This window comes from Wyeomyia smithii, chromosome 3, assembly GCF_029784165.1.
Source record: "Wyeomyia smithii strain HCP4-BCI-WySm-NY-G18 chromosome 3, ASM2978416v1, whole genome shotgun sequence".
Taxonomy (NCBI): Eukaryota; Metazoa; Arthropoda; class Insecta; order Diptera; family Culicidae; genus Wyeomyia; species Wyeomyia smithii.
In genome coordinates, this window is record NC_073696.1 from 60,384,139 (window position 1) to 60,407,737 (window position 23,599).

A 23,599-nucleotide genomic window follows, 5' to 3' on the forward strand; every position below is an offset into this window, starting at 1 on the left:
CGATAAACTGATTTTGTTGTCTTGCTTTCGTCACATGAAATATGATGAGGTGTTTTGACAGTTCACTTCCATGCAAAAAGCGGGAAGGGAGAACTCTGAAAGGATTGTAAAAAAATAACGTTTATGGATGCTTTTTTTGACTTTCACTCAAGAGTGTCAACAAATATCAACCCTGGTGCCAATATCATTTCCTTTTAAATTGTAACACTGTTATTTGTTACAAAACAATTGAATTTTTTAACTTTTTTAACCTATTTAAAGACAATCAAACCACAATAAATTTAAAAAAAATATCAAAATAAAAACATGATAATTATCACTGTCACCAACGGTAAAAAAATGTACGCAAATCTGTATCAAACTGTTTGCACTCACGATCATCTCTGAGCTGAGAGTTAAACTTTACTTTGGACTTTGGACCATGATTTATCATTATATATCATCATGCTGAAAAGCAAAATAACTCCAATGTAAACAAAGGAATAACAGGTAATGAAATAGAGTAGTATGCGTACGAATAAATCATGCTGTTGATAAAAGGAAACCAAAACAAACTTTGCTGTGTGTGAATATTCACTGAAGTGACAACCGGTAACCATTTTCAACCGTTCAAGGAATGCTGAATCTATTGAGAAACATTCCGCAATTATCAAATGAACTGTATTCCCTGTTTTAATGATTAACCTTACGAGCGAATCGATTCGAATCAAGCATAACTGACCATAGCCAAAAAAGATCAATGTTCACTTAAAGCACCTTCGAATGAACACATCACACATTTACGTTAGTAAACCCCGCTATCATGTAACTGTGTGCGGAATAAAATTGCACCAATGCAAGCGCGTTCACAGACGAGAGAGATCAAACTGATCTCAACTCGACCGTTAAACTCACTTTTTCCGCATGTCATCACACTTATCGAGGGTAACTCAACAAGTTGATAAGGTGCATTCAGTCAGTGCGCTCTCGGAGATCGCCGCGAGTGGAGAAAAGTGCTGCGTGCTGCCAGCTGCTGCCGGCGAAACTATGTCCGAACTCAACACTATACTGTACGGCATACTGACGTTTCTGGTCTTTGCCCCCTTTCTACAATGGTTAATCAAACGGGTCCAGCTAGCGCAAATAATCGACAAAATACCGGGTCCGAAGGCTTATCCACTGATCGGAACGACGCATATATTTTTTGGGAGGAAACGAGATGGTAAGTAGCTGTATAGCCTGTTATCCTCCTATTGTAACTACAACAAGATCACAGACCGTGTAACAATTAAAAAGCGATTAACTAAAGCTCCCGTCGTTAGTGGCGAGATGATGTAATGTAAGATACCTTTTATGCGTAGCGTCAAACCTTGTGATGTGCAAAAATAGAACTGCCATGAGTCCCCGAATAGTTTTATCCCGCGTATGAAACTATTTGCGTTTGCGTGCTGCCTAACACTAACCTTTACCAGCAGTAATTTCATTCCAAAACAGAAAGCGAACTTGATCGAATTTTTCCTATTCTGATGTAGCGTTGCATAGTACTTTTCTGTAGGTTGATTTATTAATTATAAGAAATGAAAAACTATGTGATAAATATCATAAGAATAATTGCGCTTTGAAGGTCTCGAAAATTGGACATTATTTTGTTTCTAGCTCTCTAATGTTATTGAAGTATTATGAAGTTTCGAGGTATTCAGCTAAATTAAAGCACACACCTATGGCTAACGATTTCCTAAATTTTGGATTTGTTAGCCAATTCCACAGTTTCATTTCCCTCAGTGACGGATCCTGTTTCTCTGTATGTACTTGAAACTGTAGACCTTTCCCTAGGCAAACATTTAAAGTAATTAATCGAACGGGGTTAAGTACTGCAAAAAGGAACGGTAAATGGGGCAACCATATCAGAGCCGACTGTTCATGTACTCCGCCGGCTATACACGAGCCCCTTTGAATAGGACCGGGCTCAATCTTGTTGCAAACCAATATTCTAGTCAATGTCGTACTTAGTTTTAATCTATGCTAGCATGTGGAACTTCGAAAGGCTGCCGGGATAATGGGCTCGCAGTTGATTGCATCATCAGCATTGATGAAAATTGGAAACATCTTCAACTTATCACTTTAAACAGCATCGCAACGACAAGGCAAGAGGTAAACTTTAACTGTATGTTCTCTGGTTTCCTATTTTAAACGTTCTAAAGAACAACAAGCAATGCTTTTCTAATTTTGAACCTGTATAGCATGATATTACCATTGAACATTCCTTTTCAGTAATGATTAGGTATTAACCTCAGCACTAGCGAACCAAAAACAAAAAGGAGAACTCCAGTGCAACAGATAATACAGAAACACAGTTTCAATCCCATTTTAATTAGCTATCTTTGTCGAACAAAAGGAATTAAAAAGTTTACTATGAAACCCCGCAACCGAAGGATAATGGACTTCTTAGATATTTCACTGGCGCCAGACATAATCTGATTAAAATAAAATCAAGTAAAGGGTCGATAGGAAAAAATCTGCAATGTTTACTACCACTATCCTACCGCAACCACTAAAGTTGTTTACATTTTCAAAAAATCAGCATCTTCAAGTTCCTACAAAAACGCATTTCAAATGAAGCTCACAAATGCTCAAAGATGGCCTGAGAATAAAATATGAAAATTTTTACAAATTAAAGTCAGAACTCCCGAAAGAAAGTAAAATAGTTGCCCTAGAAAAAAATAATTCCAAATTATGCTCAGAACCTTCATTACAAGTTTCCAAAGGACAACAAATTTGAGGCTCCGAATTTAGTCTAGGGTCGCTAAAAACCCTCTTAGAAGGCCAAAATTTGTATTAGGTGCGCAACTGAGATCTAGCTTGAATTTTTTTCAATAAAAGGAAACTTTATTTTTAAAAAAATATTTACCTCTCAATTATCAAAGTTTTATCCGTCGTTAGCTACCACTTAGTTAAATCTTTCTGGCAGAGCTATTTAAGAATCAAGCTATTTTTCGACGTCTTCATATGAGCAGAACTGCTGATCAGCCAAACCATGAGCCATCGGAAGGCGCGATATCTGGGGAATATGGCGAATGAAGTAGGACTTCCCAATTGAGCATTTCTATGTATTTTTCAACTACTTTGGCAAGATGAAGTCGAGCGTTGTCATGCAGTAGAATCACTTCTTCGTACCTCTACTCGCATCATGGTCGTTTTTCGCGCACTGCTCAGCTTAATCGCATTAATTAAAGTCGATATCGTTCCCCAGGGATAGTTTCGTTCATAATAAGCTCATAATAGCTAACGCCGAACTGGCCCCATCAAATACACAGCATTCTTATTCACCTTGACCTGATGAGATTCCAGCCGTTTGATAGCTTATTCGAACAGCGTAAATTCCCGAAAATCTAGAAACATTCATTTTTGGTTTCGGTGTTCAAAAGTGGAGACAAAATTAATATCCTTTACTACCGTGGAATTACAAATCTCTCGGCTGCATTGGCAATTCTTGTCAATATAAGTCTTCTAGCTGGAATGAAGTATTATATTTCTACAAACCAGCATGGCTTTATGATAGGACGTTCGGTTACCACGTATATGTTGCAACTTCCGATACTTGTTTTACACAGCTGGAAGCAAAATGCCAAGTGGACGTGGTTTATACGGATTTGAAAGCAGCATTTGACAGAATTGACCATCGTATACTATTGCGCCGAATTAACCTGCTTGGTGCCTCTGACAGCTTAGTTGCATGGCTTAGTTCATACCTGTGTGATCGATCACTTCGGGTGAAATTGGGAGCGTGCGTCTCAACTCCGTTCGTTAACTTGTGTAGCTCAAGGAAGTAACTTGGGTCCTCTGCTTTTTAAAATATTTTTAAGAAATGTCAGCATTTAGCTTAGTGATTGATGTGAACTTATATACGACCTAAAACTATATTTCGTCGTCGAGTGCATAGAAGATTTTCACCATTTGCAGCAGTTACTGGATATGTTTGTCGAATGATGCTATCGTAATAAACTGATTGTCAACATCCCTAAATACTCTGTAATGACAGTTCAACAGATCTCGCAGCCTATAATGTTTAACTACCACATTGATGAAGTCGTGCTCAACAGGGTTGAAGAGATGAATAACTTGAGTGTGATGATGGATAAAAAACTTCCCTTCGCCAGTCATGCTAAAGCTAATTGTCAGTTAGAGTTTACAACCAAAATAGCCAAAGATTCCTATGATCCGTATTACATGGAAGCTCTGTTTTGCTTTTTAGTGCGACTTGCTTAACTAGTTTAGCTTCCAATTTAATTGATCTGGAGGCTATGAATCGAAAGAGTTCGCTAAACTTCAGAACAATGAAGTTGACTGTTCCAGACTGCTGTCATTACTTGATATTCGTTCGCGTGCTCTAAGAAGATCCATTTCTACTCTTCTCGCACAGCGTTCGGATTTAATGAGCCAATGTGTTCTATGATACGTGCATTTACTTCTGCTGGAGATTTATTCGAATTTGTTGAGCGTTCCAGTTGTTTCTCCAGTAGAATAGCAAGATCTGCTTGTTTTACATTTTTTTGTTCATCAAAACTATATTTTACATGGATAAACTAATAACTAATAACATTCGCAGCGTGTATATTCGGCCGTGCCAATGACGTAGAAGCATGAGTCCCCATGACTTTTTTTTCTTTGGGTTGCTATGATTAACTTTTTTTTTCACTCGTTACGATGCGATTAAGAAAACCCTTCCTTTTTTGCTACTGAAACGGCTGTTCATATCATATGGCACCCATCTTTCTTGTATATAAATCATTCCTAAAGTTTGTAATCGCTTGGAAAAGTTTATCCTTCAATTCAGTGTCTTCAAAGGTTTTTGCCCTTCCTTAACGCGGACTTTTTTAACTCTCGATGCGCTTAAGCCGCTTGAATGCAATGAGAAAAGTAGTGAAAAATTGCCATTTTAGACTCCCCCATTCTCCTCCGTGGAGAACTGTGCACATTGGCACAAACCTCTCCCTTCTTTTTTGTTCACGTGGACATTTTTTACAAAAAAAAATTCAAAAACGTTCTGTGGTTTATTTAGTGATTTTATATAAAGAATGTCAGAAAAAAATTAACGATGACAATTTCAGATTTATCTCAACACCACTTAAACCACAAAAATCACAAATGACAAGAACTCCGTCAAAATTCACCCCAAAACGGCTGAGGAACGCAAAAAGATTAGATCAGCAAAGGGCAAAGCAGAAATTGATTACAAATTTTTCTGTAATTTGTTTCGAAGTGAGAAGAGATTAAAAACAAAAACATTTTCGAACGCTGCAGGAAATATTCGTTGATTGAGTGCCAGGAAACGGCTAAAATCTACTGCCAAAAATATATCCCAAATTACTCACAAAAAATTCTATCAAGGGAAAAAAACTAAAAATCTAAAAACGTATCTGAGGTGAGAAAATATTGAAAATGAAAAGAAGTTATAAAATTTCCTTGGAACGATTCGAACCAAAATAAAGTATTAATTTTAGTCTAAAAAATGAAAATTTCTTTTGAAGGAGAGACCAAACACGAAAATAAAATCAGAGCAATACAATTTACATATCATTCACAAACAAAAGCCGATTGTCGTTTCTAAAATTTTCATACATATTATCAAGCGCATTTTAAACTTTAACTTTAACCGGAATAAGCTGGAACCATTTGCTTAAAATATGGGTGCGTGATTTCAAGTTTTGCTGAAAATAACCACAAACGTTTTTTTTTTATCCTCGCTTATTTTCCGTCGGTCTGGTTCCGCCACTGTTCCGCCTTTGTGGCCAATCACCGACGCCCAGGGAGGCGACTCCACACCCAGGACCCTAACTCACGACCCGTTTAATAACGGACCGGCGCCAACGGCTTTACTTCCTCATGCGATGGAAGGCATGATCCCAGAGATTTTTCGCCTCAGAAAATCTCCCGGTGTCGGCTAGGATTGAATCTAGACCAGTTGTCTATGTCGGCGGTGGGATTCGAACCCAGGCGTCGAGCGTGGTTGGCGGAGACGTTACCAACCACACAAGGCCCCCGCTCAACCACAAACGTTCAAAAGAACAAAAAAAAATTATTTTAACTGAAACATTCTTGAAATCTAGGAAAACCGGGAGCAAAATAAATTAAAACGTTTGAATTAGACAGAGAAAGTCAAAATAAAATATGATCAAAACTTAGACAAAAAGAGCTGAAACATGCTTCAAAACGCAAACAATAGAAAAAAATAAAAAATCGTCCTAAAATACATAAAAAAAATCTCTGAAAAAACGGATGAAGCAAACTAGGTATTCCGAGTTAACTAAAAATTCTTAAAAACGCTGCTATTATCCTGGAAAAAATTAAGAAAATGATCTTAAATTTGGTTTAAATTAACTGAGTAATTCTTATTAGAGGAAGAAGCCAAAAAGAAAATGTTTAAAATTCAAAACAAAATCTATTTCAAATTTAGCTAAAAGTGGAAAAAGGAATGTATCTGATTGTTGTGACCAATTGGAGGGGTAGCGGCTTTACCGAAAACCAAGAGTAAACGAAGAGGTCATGAATGAAACCTTTCAGAATTTATCTAAAACAAAAATGACTGACAATGACTCTATAACCAGTGGATAAACGTGGACAATTGCGTCCCCCTAGATCAAAGAGTACAAGTAAAGGACCAATTAAGTGTATTTTCGGCTGAGCAGTCACAAAAAAGGAGAACCCTGAGGATGCCACGGTAACGAAACGTCGGACAGTAAAAAAACGTCGTTTTACTTTTTTGAGACTGCTCAGCCGAATATACACCCAGTGTACTATTATGAAAAACGTACATTGTAAGAATGACTCCAAATTGAACTCGGAAAAGGGGAGCTGCATAGCCGCACGGTTACAGAGTGCGAAGCATGGGTTTATTCTCAGGCTTCCCCGCCACTTCCTTTGGCTAGAAACCCCCAGTACCTTGGTGTGACTTTCTTTTAACAGTATAATTCCTTCTCATAATAAAACAGGCCAGAAGGACGCCCAATGAAATTGTTGACGATACTAGGCAGGAGAAACGTGGCTCGATATAGTAGAGCTGCAGTAAGCGTGTAAATAGAAGGGAAAAATCATGTCACACACAAGCCCAGATTATATAATAATAAGCATGCCACTTCTCAATATTGGTATTGCTAATAATATGAGTGCGGGTTGCAGCAGACACCCGGGCATATCTCACAATATATTAACGAATCTGGCCACAATGAGGAAGTCAATACAGAGAAAAAAGAATCGGAATTCTTAAGTCGAAAAACCGCGAAATATTTTTGTCTGCAATTTTATCAAATATCATAAAAATCACAGAAAATGTATCATGATTAAACTTAACATCATGTAACAGCCTTTTGAAAGAACGAAAAATGCAGAATGATCCCAAATCGAACTCAAAAAAATGTATTTTATTTGTGTTTGTTATGTATCTGGGTCATTCCATACGAAGTGACCACGAAAAAGCACAAATTTGGACACGACCATCGCAGATTTTGCTCAAAGTTGGGAGAACTATTCATCTACTGTCACTTTGGAAAAATCCCAAATTTAGTGTCGATTGAAATACCCCCCGCTCTGTAGGACCCCCCTGTTTATTGCAAAGTCACGCATTTTTTGTTCATAAACTCTGTTTTCTTTTTCTTACAATTCATAGACGTAAGATGTCCGAAAAATACTGCTAGATATTTTTGAAGAAAATAAACCAAGGAATCCAGAAAAAATATAAGTTTTGACCGGAAGTGTTGCCAGATAATTTTTTTTTGTATTTAAAAACTAAATTTATTTTTTTCGGCATATGCAGCCAATTTTATTTTAAATTCGATAATTTCATCGTTTTCCTTGGAAAATTTCACATAAGAAACAACTATCATTCCGAGGTAATATGAGCCAATATCGAGATATAACATTTTTACGAAAAAAATTGTAAACTTCGTAAATATTTTATTTCATAATTCATAGACGTAAGACACCCGAAAAATAATGATAGGTGAATTTTGAATAAAATAAACCGAAAAATCCAGAAAAAATATTATTTTTGACCGGAAGTGTTTCCAGATAGACTATTTTTGTATTTTAAAACTAAATTTGCATTTTTCGGCAAATGCAGCTAATTTTATTTTAAATTTGATGGTTTCATCATATTTTTTGGAAAATTTTACGTAAGAAACACTTATCATTCCATGGTAATATGAGCCAATCTCGAGATATAGAGTTTTTACGGAAATAGTTCTGAATTTTGTAAATAATTTTTCGTAAAAATGTTATATTTCAAGATTGGCTCTAATTACCATGACGTGGTAAGTGCTTCTTACGTAAAATTTTCTGAGAAACACGATGAAACCATCAAATTTAAAATAAAATTAGCTGCATTGGCCGAAAAATGCCAATTCAATTCTATAATACAAAAATATTTTGTCTGGAAACACTTCCGGGCAAAAACAATATTTTTTCTGGATTCCTTGGTTTATTTTCTTCAAAATTCACCTATCACTATTTTTCGGGTGTCTTACGTCTATAAAATATAAAATAAAATAACTACGAAGTTTACAACTTTTTTCGTAAAAATGTTATATCTCGAGATTGGTTCATATTACCTCGGGATGATAGTTGTTTCTTATGTGAAATTTTCCAAGGAACACGATGAAATTATCAAATTTAAAATGAAAATGGCTGCATTTGCCGAAAAATGTAAATTTAGTTTTCAAATACAAAAATAATTTATCTGGCAACACTTCCGGTCAAAACTAATATTTTTTTCTGGATTCCTTGATTTATTTTCTTCAAAAATCATCTATCAGTGTTTTTCGGACATCTTACCTCTATGAATTGTAAGAAAAAGAAAAAAGAGATTTTTGACAAAAGTTGCGCGACTTTGCAATAATGAGGGGGGTCCTAGAGAGCGGGGGGTATTCCAATCGACACCAAAATTGGGATTTTTTCAAAGAGATAGTAGATGAACAATTCCCCCAACTTCGAACAAAATCTGTGATGGTCGTGTCCAAGTGGCATGTACACTTCGTATGGAATGACCCATCTATAATTTTATTCTAACTTAAATTAACATGGAACACAGACGCTGACGAAAAGCAACAGTTGGCATATTAAAGTCAAGCAAATCTTGTGCTCATAGCGTTGATGGGAACATTTGATCCATATCTCGTATTCCTGGTTGTAGCTTAAATAAGTTGCCTAGGCTGAAGAACACGTGTGGGTGTATAAAGTCGCATATTCCAGGATTAGCCTCACTGAAGAACAAAATAAAGCTCGCAAACATGTGGAATCGTTGAATTCTTTGACAATCTTCGTAATAAATCCCAACTGCTGATTAACTTTGTCAATTATTACCGAGTAGTGGGACTTAAAAGAGCGCTGGTAATCCAACAAAACACCTAAATCCTTGATTTTTTCCACTCGGTTCAGCAATTATACCTTGGATCGTATAATTGAATCTATTTGGTTGTTTATGTCTTCGAAAAGTTATCACGGAACATCTTGCAACACTCAATTTTAAAAACTTTATAGTGCACCAATGTTCAAACAATCTATTACGCTCTGCAATTCTTTACAATCAGTTTCACTTCGTACCACAAGAAACATCATCGGCTAGGATGAATATACCACCATTTTTTAGAAAAATCACTTCGTCGTTGAAGAAGAGTGTAAACGACAGCGGTCCTAAGTTGCTTCCTTGGGGCACACCAGAACATGGCGAAAAAGGAGCTGATTTCTTTCGACCAATTTTCAGGCATAGAAATCTATCGCTAAGATATAAACGAAACCAGTTGGACTTCTTATTAGAAACTCCTAGTCGAGACAGTTATTAACCAAAATATAAACCAGAGAAAAGCTTTATTCAAATTCCACTCAGAATTGTGAATTGTGTTTCAAAATGAATAAATGAAACGAAAAAAACCTAAACCATGTTCCGAATTGCATATTTAGCTCAGTATTGAAACACTCCTAAGCTCGGCAAACCATGCTTGGTTTCGCTCTTTTGCTCTTTGTATGCTCATTAGGCTATATTTTGTCAAGGGAAGAATTTATCATATATCAAGGGGGCAGAAAATCATATATGAAACACTTGTAGAGACACTCTATCTTTACAATTTGTCTGAACATTATAATGTTAAAATTTCTATAGTCCCATAGCCAGAGTTGTTTTGTTTTTGTAGGTACCAGAAAAGCAGCTCTTCTGGTTTTACAAGCTTGGCCTGACTTTTACGGTGTACCTATGGCAATTTCAACAATATAATGTTTAGACAAATTGTAGAGATAGGGTATCTCTACAAGTGCTTCATATATGACTTATTTAAAGGCTGCCTCCTTGCGGCAAACCTCAAACAAATCATCGCGAAAAAAATGGATTAAAAATGTTTCGAAAATACGGAAAATGCATGGAAAGAAAATGATCTTATCGAGTCCAGAGTCACCATAGAAATGCTTAATAAGTTTGATAATACTCCAAATTATCAAAAACCACTTCTATAGACCTAACCTCAACTATTTCGAATCAGTTTGAATAACCAAACACAGCAAAAAAGTAAAGGGGAAAATAGTCTTAAGTCAAGCTCAGAATTGACAAAAATCGCCTGCTAAGGACAAAAATTGATTCTGAATTCAGCTTCACTACTGAGAACCTGAGAATGGTCAGAACGACAATTTTCGTCTCTAAAAACCAGAAATGTATGCATAAAGAACTATATAATTATTTCTTTAAGAAGTTTGCGGTTTTCTATTTATTTTCTAATTTCATAAATCAAAGAAATCCGCCTTCAGTTTCAGAACCAGCTTGATTTGCTTTGAAAGCTTAAAGCGATCAATTTAATCATCTTTGATATTTATTTATCATACAAAATCATTTTTCGGGAAATATCCGATCATGTTTAACCCGTAAAGATCCGGGACGGAACTTGTTTTTTGAAAATGCTCGTTCTCAGCACTGGAACGGCCGATTTGGGAAAACTTGGACTTTTATTCAAGGGGAATAGTTGCTCTAAATTTTGGTAAAGGTGCTACCCCTCTGGACCCCTCCCCGTTTTTGTGAGACGCAAATATGTCTGTGTTTTTTTCTAATTTTTTAAACAGATTGAGCAAACACTGGGAATTTTCATACGTATCAATTGCTCCATGTATCAAATCATGTCAGGTGGATGAAATATGGTATGTAAGAGTGAATTTTGGAGTTTTTAAATTATTTCAGTACAAAATCACAAAACTACGTATATTTATAAAAATTCAAACAACAAAACCGTTCTTCGAATTTCAAGCTCTACATTTTTGCGGTAAGCTCTCCTGAGTCCATACGTGATGAAATATTTATTTTAGCATGCAAACATTTTGAGAAAAACCAGTTTAAATTCACCAATGTACGTATTTCCATGAAAACCTTATTTTCTCAGTCTCCCACGGCAGGTTTCAACTTAGCTTCTCAATTTTCAAGCTCCATATTATTAGAGTTTCGTCTTCTGAATCCATAGATGCTGAAAGATTAATTCTAGCATGCACAGATTTGGAGAAAATCAAATTTTCATAAGAACTCGTACTTTAGTGAATTCGAAATCGTTTTTTTCTAAATCTACGCATGCTAGAATAAATCTTTCAGCATCTATGGATTCAGAAGATGTTACTCTAGAAATAAAGAGCTTAAAAATTGAAGATCCAAGTTGAAATCAACTGTGGGAGACTGAGAAAATCAGGTTTCCATGAAGATACGTACTTCAGTGAATTTGAACTCGTTTTTCTCAAAATATTTGCATGCTTAAATAAATATTTCATCGCGTATTGATTCAAAAGACCTTATTTCAAAAATGTAGAGCTTAAAATTTGAAGAACGATTTTAGTTTTGTGATTTTGTACTGAAATAATTTGGAAACTCCGAAATGCAATCTTATTTTAGATACCATATTTCATCCACCTGACATGATTTGATACATGGAGCAATTGATACGTGTGAAAATTTGCAGTGTTTGCTCAATCTGTTTGAAAAATAAGAAAAAAAACACAGACATATTTGCGTCTCACAAAAACGGGGAGGGGTCAAGAGGGGTAGCACCTTTACCAAAACTTAGAGCAACTATTCCCCTTGAATAAAAGTCCAAGTTTTCCCAAATCGGCCGTTCCAGTGCTGAGAACGAGCATTTTCAAAAAACAAGTTCCGTCCGGGGTCTTTACGGGTTAAGGAAATAAATGGTATTTATTTTCGGTTGAAACAAAGAGATATATCAGATAAACAATTTACCGTCTCTCGCACAAGGGTATGTTGATGACTCCCAACCTTTCCCCAATGCGTGACTGTTATTTTCTCGTAGATAAAATTTAAATCTACTGTATATAATCTCTATCGTAATACGTTTACTCACGGTACTCTGCTACCATGAGAGAACTAATTTCCCTAGTAATTGATAGTGGCTCGACAACTTTTTCTTTAATCCAAACCCCATTAACTTCACGCAGAAATTTTCTACATCATCGATGAGCGTACGAAGCGCTACCCAAACATCCACCGCATCTGGACCGGAATGCAGCCGGAGGTGCGAATTACCAAAGCGGAATACGTCGAGGCGATAATCGGTTCCAGCAAGCACATCGAGAAGTCCAACGGATATCGGTTCCTGATGGATTGGCTTGGCGAAGGATTGCTAACGTCGAAAGGTAATTTTCGTTTGAGCCATTGCTATCTGAGAAAGATAAGAAAAGAAATTGTCTAAATCGTGTCTCAATTTAAGAGTAACTTATTTTACAAGAATCTTCGCTGATTATTTTGTATTGTTTTAAAGATAAGATTTGTTTGCTTTAGACCAGCAGATATACTCTACCACTATCAGCGGTCAGAGAGATAGACACAAGTCCAGAGCTCACGCTGTTTAGGTGAAACGGAATAATCCAAACCAGTTTTTTTCGACTCGTTATCAACCCGTAATCGCCCAATAATTGTTTTATGGCGCCACACAGTTACAAACCGATGACGGTTGACATTAAAGTTGCTAAACAGCCAATAAGCACCGACATTAAAAGTTTCAATAAAATTTCCTGATTATTGCCGAATCATTAATGAGCGAGCCCATTTCCACTCAACAGGTGAACGTTGGTTCAAGCACCGTAAGCTCATAACACCCACCTTTCATTTTCACATCCTGGACGGATTCTGCGATGTGTTTGCCGAGCACGGGTCCATACTGGCAGAACGCCTGGCATCGTATGCCGACACAGGAAAACCGGTCGATGTGTTCCCATTCATCACCAAGGCGGCATTGGACATCATATGCGGTAAGCTCCGGTGGGAGTGGGTGGGTGTCTGAATAGGGCTGATGAATAGTGGGTAATTTGGCGGTCGGTTTCAATAAACCACCCCATCACAGGTGATGATGTACACCCACACACACATACACAGCAATATAACGGTGAAGTCACGTCTGTACTGCAGATGGGATTTATGAAAATCGGAATGTTATTTTCCGGATCAACTAAGTCAGCCTCAAGCTAATGGGATATTTTTGTTATTCCTACTCTGTAAACAGAAACGGCCATGGGGGTGAAGGTCAACGCGCAGACGGAGGGCGAAAACGAATACATTCAGGCAATCTATGGGTAAGTGTATGAGGGCTTGCAAGTCATCCTGATCGTTATTGTTGCAACTATAGCATCCAAGCTTGCACTGTTGTTTCCTTTGTTTTTAAGCCAAGGGTTTTGTGTATTTTGGATCGTTGAAAAGCCGCCCTAAAATGTTCATTCAATTTTACACAAAATTTCGTTTCGTAGAACTGATACCGAAAGGGTATGAAATGATTACGATGAATTTAATTAGTTACATTTCTTTACAGCGTGAGCGAACTGTTCCTTTATCGTCTGATTCGACCATGGCTTTACCCAAAGTTTATTTTCGAAATGACAAAGCATGGGAAAAAAAACAAGGAAGTACTGAATACCATTCACACGTATACGAAGAAGGTAAGAAGAAAAATATCGACATTCAACAAACCAATAAGTCGAATTTGAATGATTTGGTTAAATAATTTGCCTCCAATTTTCACTATGTTTTATAACTTATTGTTGCACGTAGTAAGATATGACTAACTAGTTATTTTATAATTTCATGACTCTGATTCCAGTCATAACGAACAGTCTGCATAATTTCATAAAAAGCGGAATAATTTCGTCCCACCTTAGCGTTTTCTCAAAACATCAACACTTCAAAAGCTTCAATTTGCATGAAACTCAAAATTTGCTGCATAGGAAAATGGGATTTATCGCTAATAAAAAAACTTTTTCCAGAGTCTCAGCTTTTGCAATAAAACAGAGCAGCAACAGCAACCGCACGTTTCGATCGTAACCTTTTTTTGCTCAGAGAAATTGTTCGTGAATAGTCAGGCAGTTTGATATAATCTCCGAATGGTGCCAGCAAACGGGTTGGATGGCATCGAAATGCTCCCCGGGAGGACAAACCAGCCAACTCAACAGATAGCATCGGTTCAGTGTAGTTCGCAGAGCACGAAATCCGTTTAACTTCGTCTGCAAATCGAAATCGACTGAACCGTGTCATTACTTTTCCGATAAGCCAAGCCAGGTTTGGCGCATGGCGACGTGACACGGGAGTGGCACGGAGGTGTCTCTCCGCTTTTCTCTCAAAAAGAAAGTCTTTGATTCCTCCTTGAACATGAACGTGTTATGTCTGCGAATAAACCCTCTATTTTAGCATAAAAACACTCGATTTTCAGCTGAACTAGTTTCTGTTTCGAAAACTCAAACTTTGTTTAAACTTATTTTGCAAACAAGCTAGATTGGCATGTGAAAAAAATCATCCCTTCACTACTAGCTGGATTAAAGTTGGGCCGTTTTTTACTTTGCACTCAACCATTTTTGTGTTATTTCTCTCCTTTGTCGTTATCGCTCCATGATTGCCGCCCGGGACGGAACGAACCAGGTCATACAGGACAGAAAGGAAGCCATGCGACGGAAAGGGAGCGCAGCAGGAAACGGAACCGCACCGACAGAAAATACCGACGACAACTTGGGTGTGAAGAAGCGGCTGGCTTTCCTCGATCTGCTGCTGCAGGGAAATGAAAACAATAATCAACTAACGGACGACGACGTACGCGAAGAGGTCGACACCTTTATGTTTGAGGTAAGTGAGAACTGATGCACCGCGTTACTGCTATTAGCCAACGTTGACAGAGAGTGGGGTGCATTACTTGGGGCTCAGTTGCGAAGTGAAGGTTAACGTTAATCAAAGTCTGTATAACAGATGAGTTACCAAACCGAATGTGACATTCTAGTCGTTTGAATATTTGCTAGCTTAGTTGGGTGTAACACTTAAATAAATTTGAAAAGAAAACAGATTTAAACATTAGCTTATAGCTAGTGCTGCTGTTCAATTTTCTCAAATCATGAAGCAATCATAAAATTTGTGTGACCCCCAGCAGAGCAGATGCTTGTGAGATCTTCCCAGCTTTCAATTTGCAAAAAAGCTATCCCCGATTATTCACACCCTACATAACCTGTTTGCAACAAACTCATCCCGAATACCAAAGCGGAGCCCCGCTTTATCTCGATTGTGTAGATGCTCCCCAAATACACCGCAAGTTGTTTGCCAGAAGATCTGAACGCATCGAATCGAATCAAACAGAGATTTGTCGATGTGGAATCCTAACTCATAGCATTTTTCCCGGCTCGGACACGCTCTATATCAACAACTTTCCTGCAGGGCCACGACACCACAACTGCCGGCATGAGCTGGGCGCTGTTTCTTCTCGGGTTGCATCCGGACGTGCAGGATAAAGTGCACCAGGAAATTGATTCGATTTTCTCCGGCTCGGACCGGCCAGCCACCATGCAAGACCTAAACGAGATGAAACTGCTGGAGCGCTGCTTGAAGGAAACGCTTCGACTCTATCCGTCCGTATCGTTTTTCGGGCGCACGCTAAGCGAGGACGTTACGCTGGCCGGCTACCACATCCCAGCCCGGACACTGATCGGAATCCAAGCATATCACGTACATCGTGATGAAAGGTGAGCTATGTGCGTGTTCACAATAGAAGCAATGTTGCATCACAATCTGGTGCCGTTTCAATCCCTCCGAGTTGCCATCCTGTTGATTGAGAAAAAAACGCCACTGGAAAATCTATTATAATCCCCTCTAGGCGATATTTAACAGCGACAATCATTGCTCGTAAACTGCTTTCGGTTTCGACTAAGTTTTTCCTCTCTCGCACAGGTTCTTCCCGGATCCGGAGAAATTTGATCCTGATCGCTTTCTACCGGAAAACTCGGAAAATCGTCACCCGTTCGCGTACATCCCATTCAGTGCCGGTCCACGCAACTGCATCGGCCAAAAATTCGCCCTACTAGAGGAGAAGAGTGTCATCTCCTCGATACTCCGCAAGTTCCAGGTGCGGTCGGCAAAAACTCGAGAAGAGCAAAGAATCAATCACGAGCTCATCACCCGACCGAAAGACGGCATCCAGTTGTATCTGGAGAAGCGCTAGTACTAAAAGCAGTGGCAGTACGTTTGTTCAAATTTTCTATTCACTGCCTAATTATTTTCCATTCATTTTAGCTTCGGATGGCCCAAATTAATACTAAAATAATGTTATATTCTTCTACAGTAATTTCCGCTGATCGTAAGTTGCTACTAATCATACTAAATTTTAAAAACCACGGAGTTTTGGTGCTAAGTCTAAATTTAAGAATATACTGCGTATGCAAATTTTATTTTAAAATTCTATGAATAAAAAACTTAACTTTTCTTAAGACTGAAAGTGAAATTAACCCGAGTGTAGCATAGAATTCCTCCTAATCACTGAAAAATCATTAGAATAATGGTTCAAGTCAAACAAAAATGTCCGCGAAAGACCAGAAGAGATAAGACAAAAAGACAAGCTTTGCTCAAGGGGTATATCTTTTTAGTCTTCAAAAAACCTAATAAAAGTTTATTGCATTATCTTCAAATACAACATCTTGAAAACATTTTCACAAATTTTCATAAAGATCTGAGCAATAGAAAGAAAGTTAGAGCGATTTGCAGCGCGCCTCGCCTGCAGCTAAACTTGAAACTTTACACGCGATTATTTCGGAATAGTGTTTTCCGCAAAATGACTTTGCCGTGATCCTGATTGCGGGAAAACTACTGAACCAATTTTTTTCTTCTTTTTTTTTTAATTTTCGTATTTAAATTCACCGGTCCTTGAACGATCGCTTTTTGAAACATACAGTTACATTTTGCCGCAGAAAAAATTTTAATGTAATTTTTAGTGCTCAAAACGTGCATTTTTTGGGCAAAAACGTTCCCGTTTGCACTGAAAACAGTACTTTGTACTTTCAGAAAAATACCACTTTGATGCAATGAAAATGGTGCTATGCACTTGAAAATAAATTCAAACTTCCCTCATTTTTCTCTACCAAAAAGGTACATAACCCCTTTAAAGCGAAAATTGAAACTAATTACAATTAAAGCTTCGAAGTGCTGGAAATGTTTCCGAATGCAGAAAGTGATCCGAAATCAGACACAAGGTAGCATGAAACGCTTTATAGTACAAAAAAAATTCCTGATGCATGGAAAAAATCGATAATGGTCTTAAGGAGTTATATACCTTTTTAGTTTTCGAAAAATCTAAAAAAAAAATTTATTGCATTATCTCAAAGTACAACATCTTGCGACCATTTTCACAAGTTTTCATTAAGACCTGAGCAATGGGGAGAAAGTAAGAGCGATTTGAGCGCCCCTCGCCACGGCTGCATAAGCTAAACTTGAAACTTTATACACGTTTATCTTGGAATGATGTTTTTCAAAAATGACTTTGCCGTGTTGACGATTGCGGTGAAACTACTGAACCGATTCTCTTCATCTTTTTTTTTTAAATGTTCGTTATCAAATTCCTCGGTCGTTGAACGATCGATTTTTTATACACGAACAAAAAAATTTTATGCAATTTTCAGCGACGCACTAAAAATTAAATACTTTGCACTAAAAATTGAATACTTTTAAAAACGGTCGTCAAGACACCCGGAACACTTCTAAACTAACGGAATAATATGAGTTTTCTGATTTCAGTTCATCTGCTGCGTAAACACCACCGCATCGTAAACACCCCAAACCTCTGCCAAAAAAAGCGTTTCGGGGAAACGGCCATTGCTCCCCAAATAAATGGTATTTCTTATAAACAAACGTGTGTTGTTGTTGTTGAATAACTAACTTTCCAGAAAACTACTACTCTTATGCAATGAAAAAGGTGCTACTCGCTTAAAATAAATTCAAAACTCTGCACATTTTTCTCAAGCAAAAAGGTATATAACTCCCTAATTTAAATAAAAACAAAAACTCACAAAAAAACCTTTCATGGAAGAAAAAGACGGAAAATAATATGACAAAAAATCAGATGTAAATTTGATGGAAAGGCTTCGGAAGACTAAGAAAACCAACTTAGGAAATAAGTATAAACAAGAAGGAGCCTTATAAACCCAAAACTTTTAAATTGCAAGTGATTCCAAATTAGAAATTAACTCGATGCATTCTAAAGGCCACAAACTGATGAAATTGGATCAATAAAAAACTGATAACCAGGTAACCAGAGCAGAGAACAAAATCAAGTAGAACTGAAACACGTTTCTGTTGGCCTTTAAGATTCAAATTTAAAATTCCTAAGCTGAAAACTAAAAAAAAATTTAAGAGCTATAAAAAGAGAAAAGTTCCTGAATAGGACTATAATATGCACCCAAAAGAGATGTAAAATGTGAAACTGTAAACTGTACTACACTTTAAATCTCTGAAACGATGTTATGCAGAAAGCGATAAAACAAAATTGTCACCTGAAAACCTGCCAAACCAAATAGCAGAAGAGTAGAACTGAATGAGGTTGTTTGCTACATTAGTTGTATTGAATGTTTTTAAAATGTAGTACAAAAGTGGGTTTAAGGTGTACCGAATTTCAATTTGCACATGGAATGGAACAAACACTAGACGGCGCGAACAAGTTTAAACAGCCAGAGTTCATGCAGGTTATTTTAAACTTTGATATTTCACTTTTAATTCAAGCAAAAAACGAGAAACAATTAAATCTTTAATTCATTTGTGTGGTCGTCCTCAAAAGGACAGTTTGCTGTTCGATTTCAAATCGGATTGAATGTTGGATGAAATCGGACTGCACCTCTGTGCTACCCCGGCAGCGAGAGATATGGTGAATTTGCGTATGACGAAGACATCAAATCATCTGTTTAATAGGATGGGAGAAAGCAAAATATTTCAAAATCTTGTAAACATTTGATTAAAAAAATATTATCAAATCGCAATGAGGCACTCTGATAACAATGTGGAAGACTGTTTTCACATTTGCCAGAATACGGCAGAGATTTACACTGGAGTAAGTACCGCTGGTGCTGCCACTACCATACAAAGGCTGCTGTTTACTAGAGGAAGAGCCCCTGCACCTATCACTGCCGCTGCTACTTAGTTAGAACCATCCTACCCAAGTAACACACGTTGTTATAGAATAGATGACGTTACCTATTCCATGACATTTCTATCACCAGAAAAGCGCAAAAATTTAAGGCTACTAGAAGTAGTACCGATACTATATGAAGTATTACATACTGCATGAAAGCAAGCTAAATGAAGTGGCAAAATACATCTCGAGTACTAATACGGCAATGCACAAATCTGTTGCTATGACAACTGTTAACCAGCGCATGCACAAATATGTTGTTATGCGCAGTGCAACTAAATCGTCAATCGTTTTTATCAGTCGCAGTTTCAATTGATTGTAAATTGATGATAAAAAAAAATATTCAACCTTTAGAACTAAGTTGTTTCTTTCGCTTGAATATTATAAATTGTTTTCGCATAGTTCAACGTTATCTCATAGTATCAACATTTTACAAAACTAGAAAACGTTGATAGATATACGATAACAAAAGTTGGAATGATAGTTATTGGATACATTGCAAGCGGTTTGTTTAACTTCTGATGGCTCATTTTGACCCGCTTCGAATAAATATAGAAATAATTGAAATAATTAAAATATTAACTTGATCAAATAATTTTACGTTGGCTGTTGAATGCTACGACCCTTGTACTAAGGAAAAACACTTTACAGGTACGTAGTGTTGTTATTAGATGGTTTAATGCCTTACGAAAAGACATAGTGAGGATACTGTTATTGTTGAACTCATGCTATTGAAAACATCTCCAAAACCAGAAAAAAGGGGCTTGTTTTAGAAATTCTGTTGTATTTCTGATGTAAAGCAACTTCGAACACAATCTAATAACACAAGTTTTCAATTGGGTTGATTAGCTATATCAGTTTTTCACATCACCTGAAAGATCTGCATTTCCTAGATAAAACGTGATTTTCAAAAATTTTATAGCGTTGTCCTTCGGTTTTTAAATCACAAATTAAAACTACTTGAAATCCGCTCGAAATCGCTACAATGACAGTTCGCCCAAGAACCAACTATCATTCAAACGATTTAAAGCGATTTTTATTCTTCATTTAAAAATCTGAAGACAATAATATGAAATTTTTAAAAATACGTTTTACTCAGAAAATTACACTCTTTCAGTTGATATATTAAAATCAGAAATCCGTGAATAGCTAAACAACCCGATTGTGCTTGTAGTACACCTATATGACTACTTTCGAGATTACTTATATTCAAACATGTTTTGTGTGTTACTTGGGTAGTGGCCATCCACTAGTAAAATGATTGGTTTGAGCAGAAGCAGTTTCTAATATAGCCCAAGCACATTCCCGATCAACTAGGTAGATAATACTTACCGAAATCAAGAAAAAAGTTTTAAGGTACCGAAATCATGAAAAACCAATATACACCACAACTATTTTTAAAGTCTATTAATGTTGAAACAGAAAATAATCCCAAAAATAAAATCAATTATGAAGTAAAAATAAATGTAGGAGAGTGGCGAGTGGGGAGTGTGACGTCACATGAAATATGTTTAGAAATTTAACAAAAATTAATTGGAAAAACTTTACTTCTTGTTCGTATCCCTTTTATTTAAAACTTTCCTGTGGGAGAGATTATTGCCAACGCCAATACTAGTTCCTGATTAATTGATGCGGTGCAAAATTCAATTAACCCGCTGGAGGAAAGGAAAGAGTCATAATTTGCGTCAGCCTCACCGGTAATTGAAACAGTCATCAGTTTCATTTTAAATGAACTAATCAACACCAACAGACGGGAAAGAATCTTGTAATCAACGATACCAGATATTTTCAAAAATTGTCTGTAGCTTGTCAACTGTCAAAGCTCTGTCAAAATCTGCATATCTAGTATCCCTGCTTTTAATCAAACCCGCAGAAATATTCATCGTGAGTTCATGACAGTAACCGAAACGAATCAAATAAAAATGAAACTGTTAGAATCAAAATGACTGCGCGAAATAATAAGTTTGTGCTTTAAAAATGTGGAGCCCTAGTTAGAAGAATAAAAAAAAACTCTATATTAACCAACACGAGTCGTTGAAAAGCATCATTACATCTGCGTGTCTGAATTCTTTGGAGCCGAAAAAACTGAAAATGCGATATATCAAACTTTAGGGTTTTACAAAACAACACTAATGGCTATTGGCAATATTAAAATCTTCTTACCCATCTTTTAAAAAACAGATCTCAAATCGGACAAAAACTGAGCTTGAAACGGTGGTTCTACGAAACCGGTTTTGGCATGGTTTTAGTATATTTTACAAAGCAAAATAATATCAAGTATGTCTGAGCATTAATGGTAATGCACCAATATCTAAAAGTGGTAGTCAAATTATATCTTATATTAAGTAAAAAATCTCAGGAATCGATTGGTAGGTGTCTGATCCACGTAAAATGTCAGCAACATAACAATTTTACCCCGATTCTCCTACAATACTAAAATAGGTTCTTCTCGATGTTAAATTAACTCATTGGTTTGGTTTCGGAATTTTTGGAAAACAAATAAAAGGTAAAACTTTTTGATATCATTTTCAATGATTTCATTATCCAATTATCAAATTTTTATCTCCAGTTGTCTGCACTAAATCGTGATGTAGATTGTTATCGTTGGTTTCAATAACTTTTCAGCATATAATAACTAGTAACTTGCAATCGTCGCTGTTCACTCGTACAGCTCTGAAGCATTCACTAATTAAATCGCTACTGAATTATCACGCTACCGAACATTTTCATGTCATTCCACGAAGCCACTCAACGTGCCGTTGTCAGTTTCTGCAACAGGTTGTGCCAACCTGTCAGTTTCTGCAACGATATGAGATTAGTTTTGACGAAAGTAATGACCTTACTTTTCCATACGTAGTTAGCCAATTATAAATTTAACAGAGAAATAATCAGCTCTCGAAGGCAACACAAACGCGACACGTTGACAATAGTTTTGCTATCTGCCGGAAGAGGCTTCTTCCTTGCTAATGAGTGACTGGAGCAGTTCTTGGTATTGAGTAACCTACGTGACAACTAGGAATTATTCCAACCCTCACGCTCATGATAGAATAGGACCTACAAGCCTATGAAGCTTAGACAGAGTAACAAGTTTCTGGAAGAAAGCAATCCATCTCTTCATTGATTGCCAATTTTGCAAGTTTGGTCACATAAAATAATTCGGGGGTTTTATCTAGTAAATATGGTGCGTGAGGAAGTAATTGGAACTCAAATACATTGATTTTGACCGGAGCATGGCACAGCTCTCTATTTTTCGAAAATGTGTTTTTTTTATTCCATCACTCAAACGTTTTCCTTTGTGAAAAAAAAAATTGATGAAAATTATTCCAAGTTCACAGTGAACTTTGTATTTTTTGCAATGTTGGATTCTATGTTATAGTAAATGCTCACCTATGACTATCGTTGATATGTGGTCAAATGGCTAAACGAGGTGTTGATGTTCTGGATTTTATGCACGTGAGCAGCTCGGTACAAATTTTATTATAATTTATTAGAGCTCGAATGGATTTCCGAAGCAAACAGACAAGTTTTCAAACACTATTCATGCTTCGTTTTGTTAGTCTGCTGTTTCCATCATCATACTGAAGCTCCCCTATCAGGAAGATTGGCGTTTCTCCATTCACGAACTTTTAATTGCTCCGCCTAAATGGATTTTCACTTGCACCGTCTCGTACACAATATGAATTATTCAAAGGTCAATCTCCCCGCACAAACAACGACAACGCGCATAAAGCCGATAAAATAAACTTCCGCGTAAAACCAGTTGCAACAACGCCGCGTGGGCATAAACTTGTTGCAAGTTTTCACTCCGTACGTCATAAACAAATGCATTCTGCAAAGGCGGAAACATCATAACCGCTTTTATTAGTATGTTTCGGAAACTTTCGACAAGCAAAAACGACAGCCGTGTCGATGTTAGCGGTTTCGCTACTCTCTGTCCTAGCTACTGATACGAAACAGTTGCCTGCTTGATACGAATGGCATCCGTTTCCTTCACCCCTCCAAACCCCTACCAAAGTAACGACACAAAACAAGAAATGTTGCTTATTTGTATGCGAAGATATTGTCAACTTTCCATAACGGCACTACAGTTCTTAAAACTGTTACTGTGTTCCCAGAAGGGTCTTGTTTCTTTGCCAACAGCAAAGGTTGGACGGGAAAGGAATGCTTCGAGTTCTAAC

General features: G+C 37.0%; 1 protein-coding gene across 4 annotated transcripts; it reads left to right on the forward strand.

Moving 5' to 3' along the window:
• The first annotated feature begins 946 nt into the window (after positions 1 to 946).
• Positions 947 to 21,383, forward strand: LOC129729933 (cytochrome P450 4C1-like). 4 transcript variants are annotated; one of them, XR_008728763.1, is made up of 10 exons: positions 947 to 1,201; positions 12,442 to 12,639; positions 13,066 to 13,254; positions 13,506 to 13,575; positions 13,809 to 13,935; positions 14,909 to 15,109; positions 15,689 to 15,993; positions 16,199 to 16,490; positions 16,541 to 16,604; positions 18,035 to 21,383. XR_008728763.1 is itself a non-coding variant. In XM_055688852.1 (9 exons), the coding sequence occupies exons 1-8, from the start codon at positions 1,027 to 1,029 to the stop codon at positions 16,467 to 16,469; spliced, it is 1,536 nt and encodes a 511-aa protein (XP_055544827.1). In that variant the 5' UTR covers positions 947 to 1,026; the 3' UTR covers positions 16,470 to 16,490; positions 16,541 to 21,383. The 4 variants fall into 4 exon arrangements, 2 of the variants coding, with proteins under 2 accessions (XP_055544827.1, XP_055544826.1); XR_008728762.1 differs by having other exon boundaries at positions 16,199 to 16,486; XM_055688852.1 differs by having other exon boundaries at positions 16,541 to 21,383.
• The last annotated feature ends 2,216 nt before the right edge of the window (positions 21,384 to 23,599 follow it).

What these genes read in the sequence shown, in the direction of transcription:
- LOC129729933 (XM_055688852.1), top strand. Translation starts at nt 1,027, where the DNA reads ATGTCCGAACTCAACACTATACTGTACGGCATACTGACGTTTCTGGTC. An exon ending in GGCATTGGACATCATATGCG is followed by an intron (nt 13,255 to 13,505) that starts GTAAGCTCCGGT and finishes CTCTGTAAACAG; the next exon opens with AAACGGCCATGGGGGTGAAG. An exon ending in TACATTCAGGCAATCTATGG is followed by an intron (nt 13,576 to 13,808) that starts GTAAGTGTATGA and finishes ATTTCTTTACAG; the next exon opens with CGTGAGCGAACTGTTCCTTT.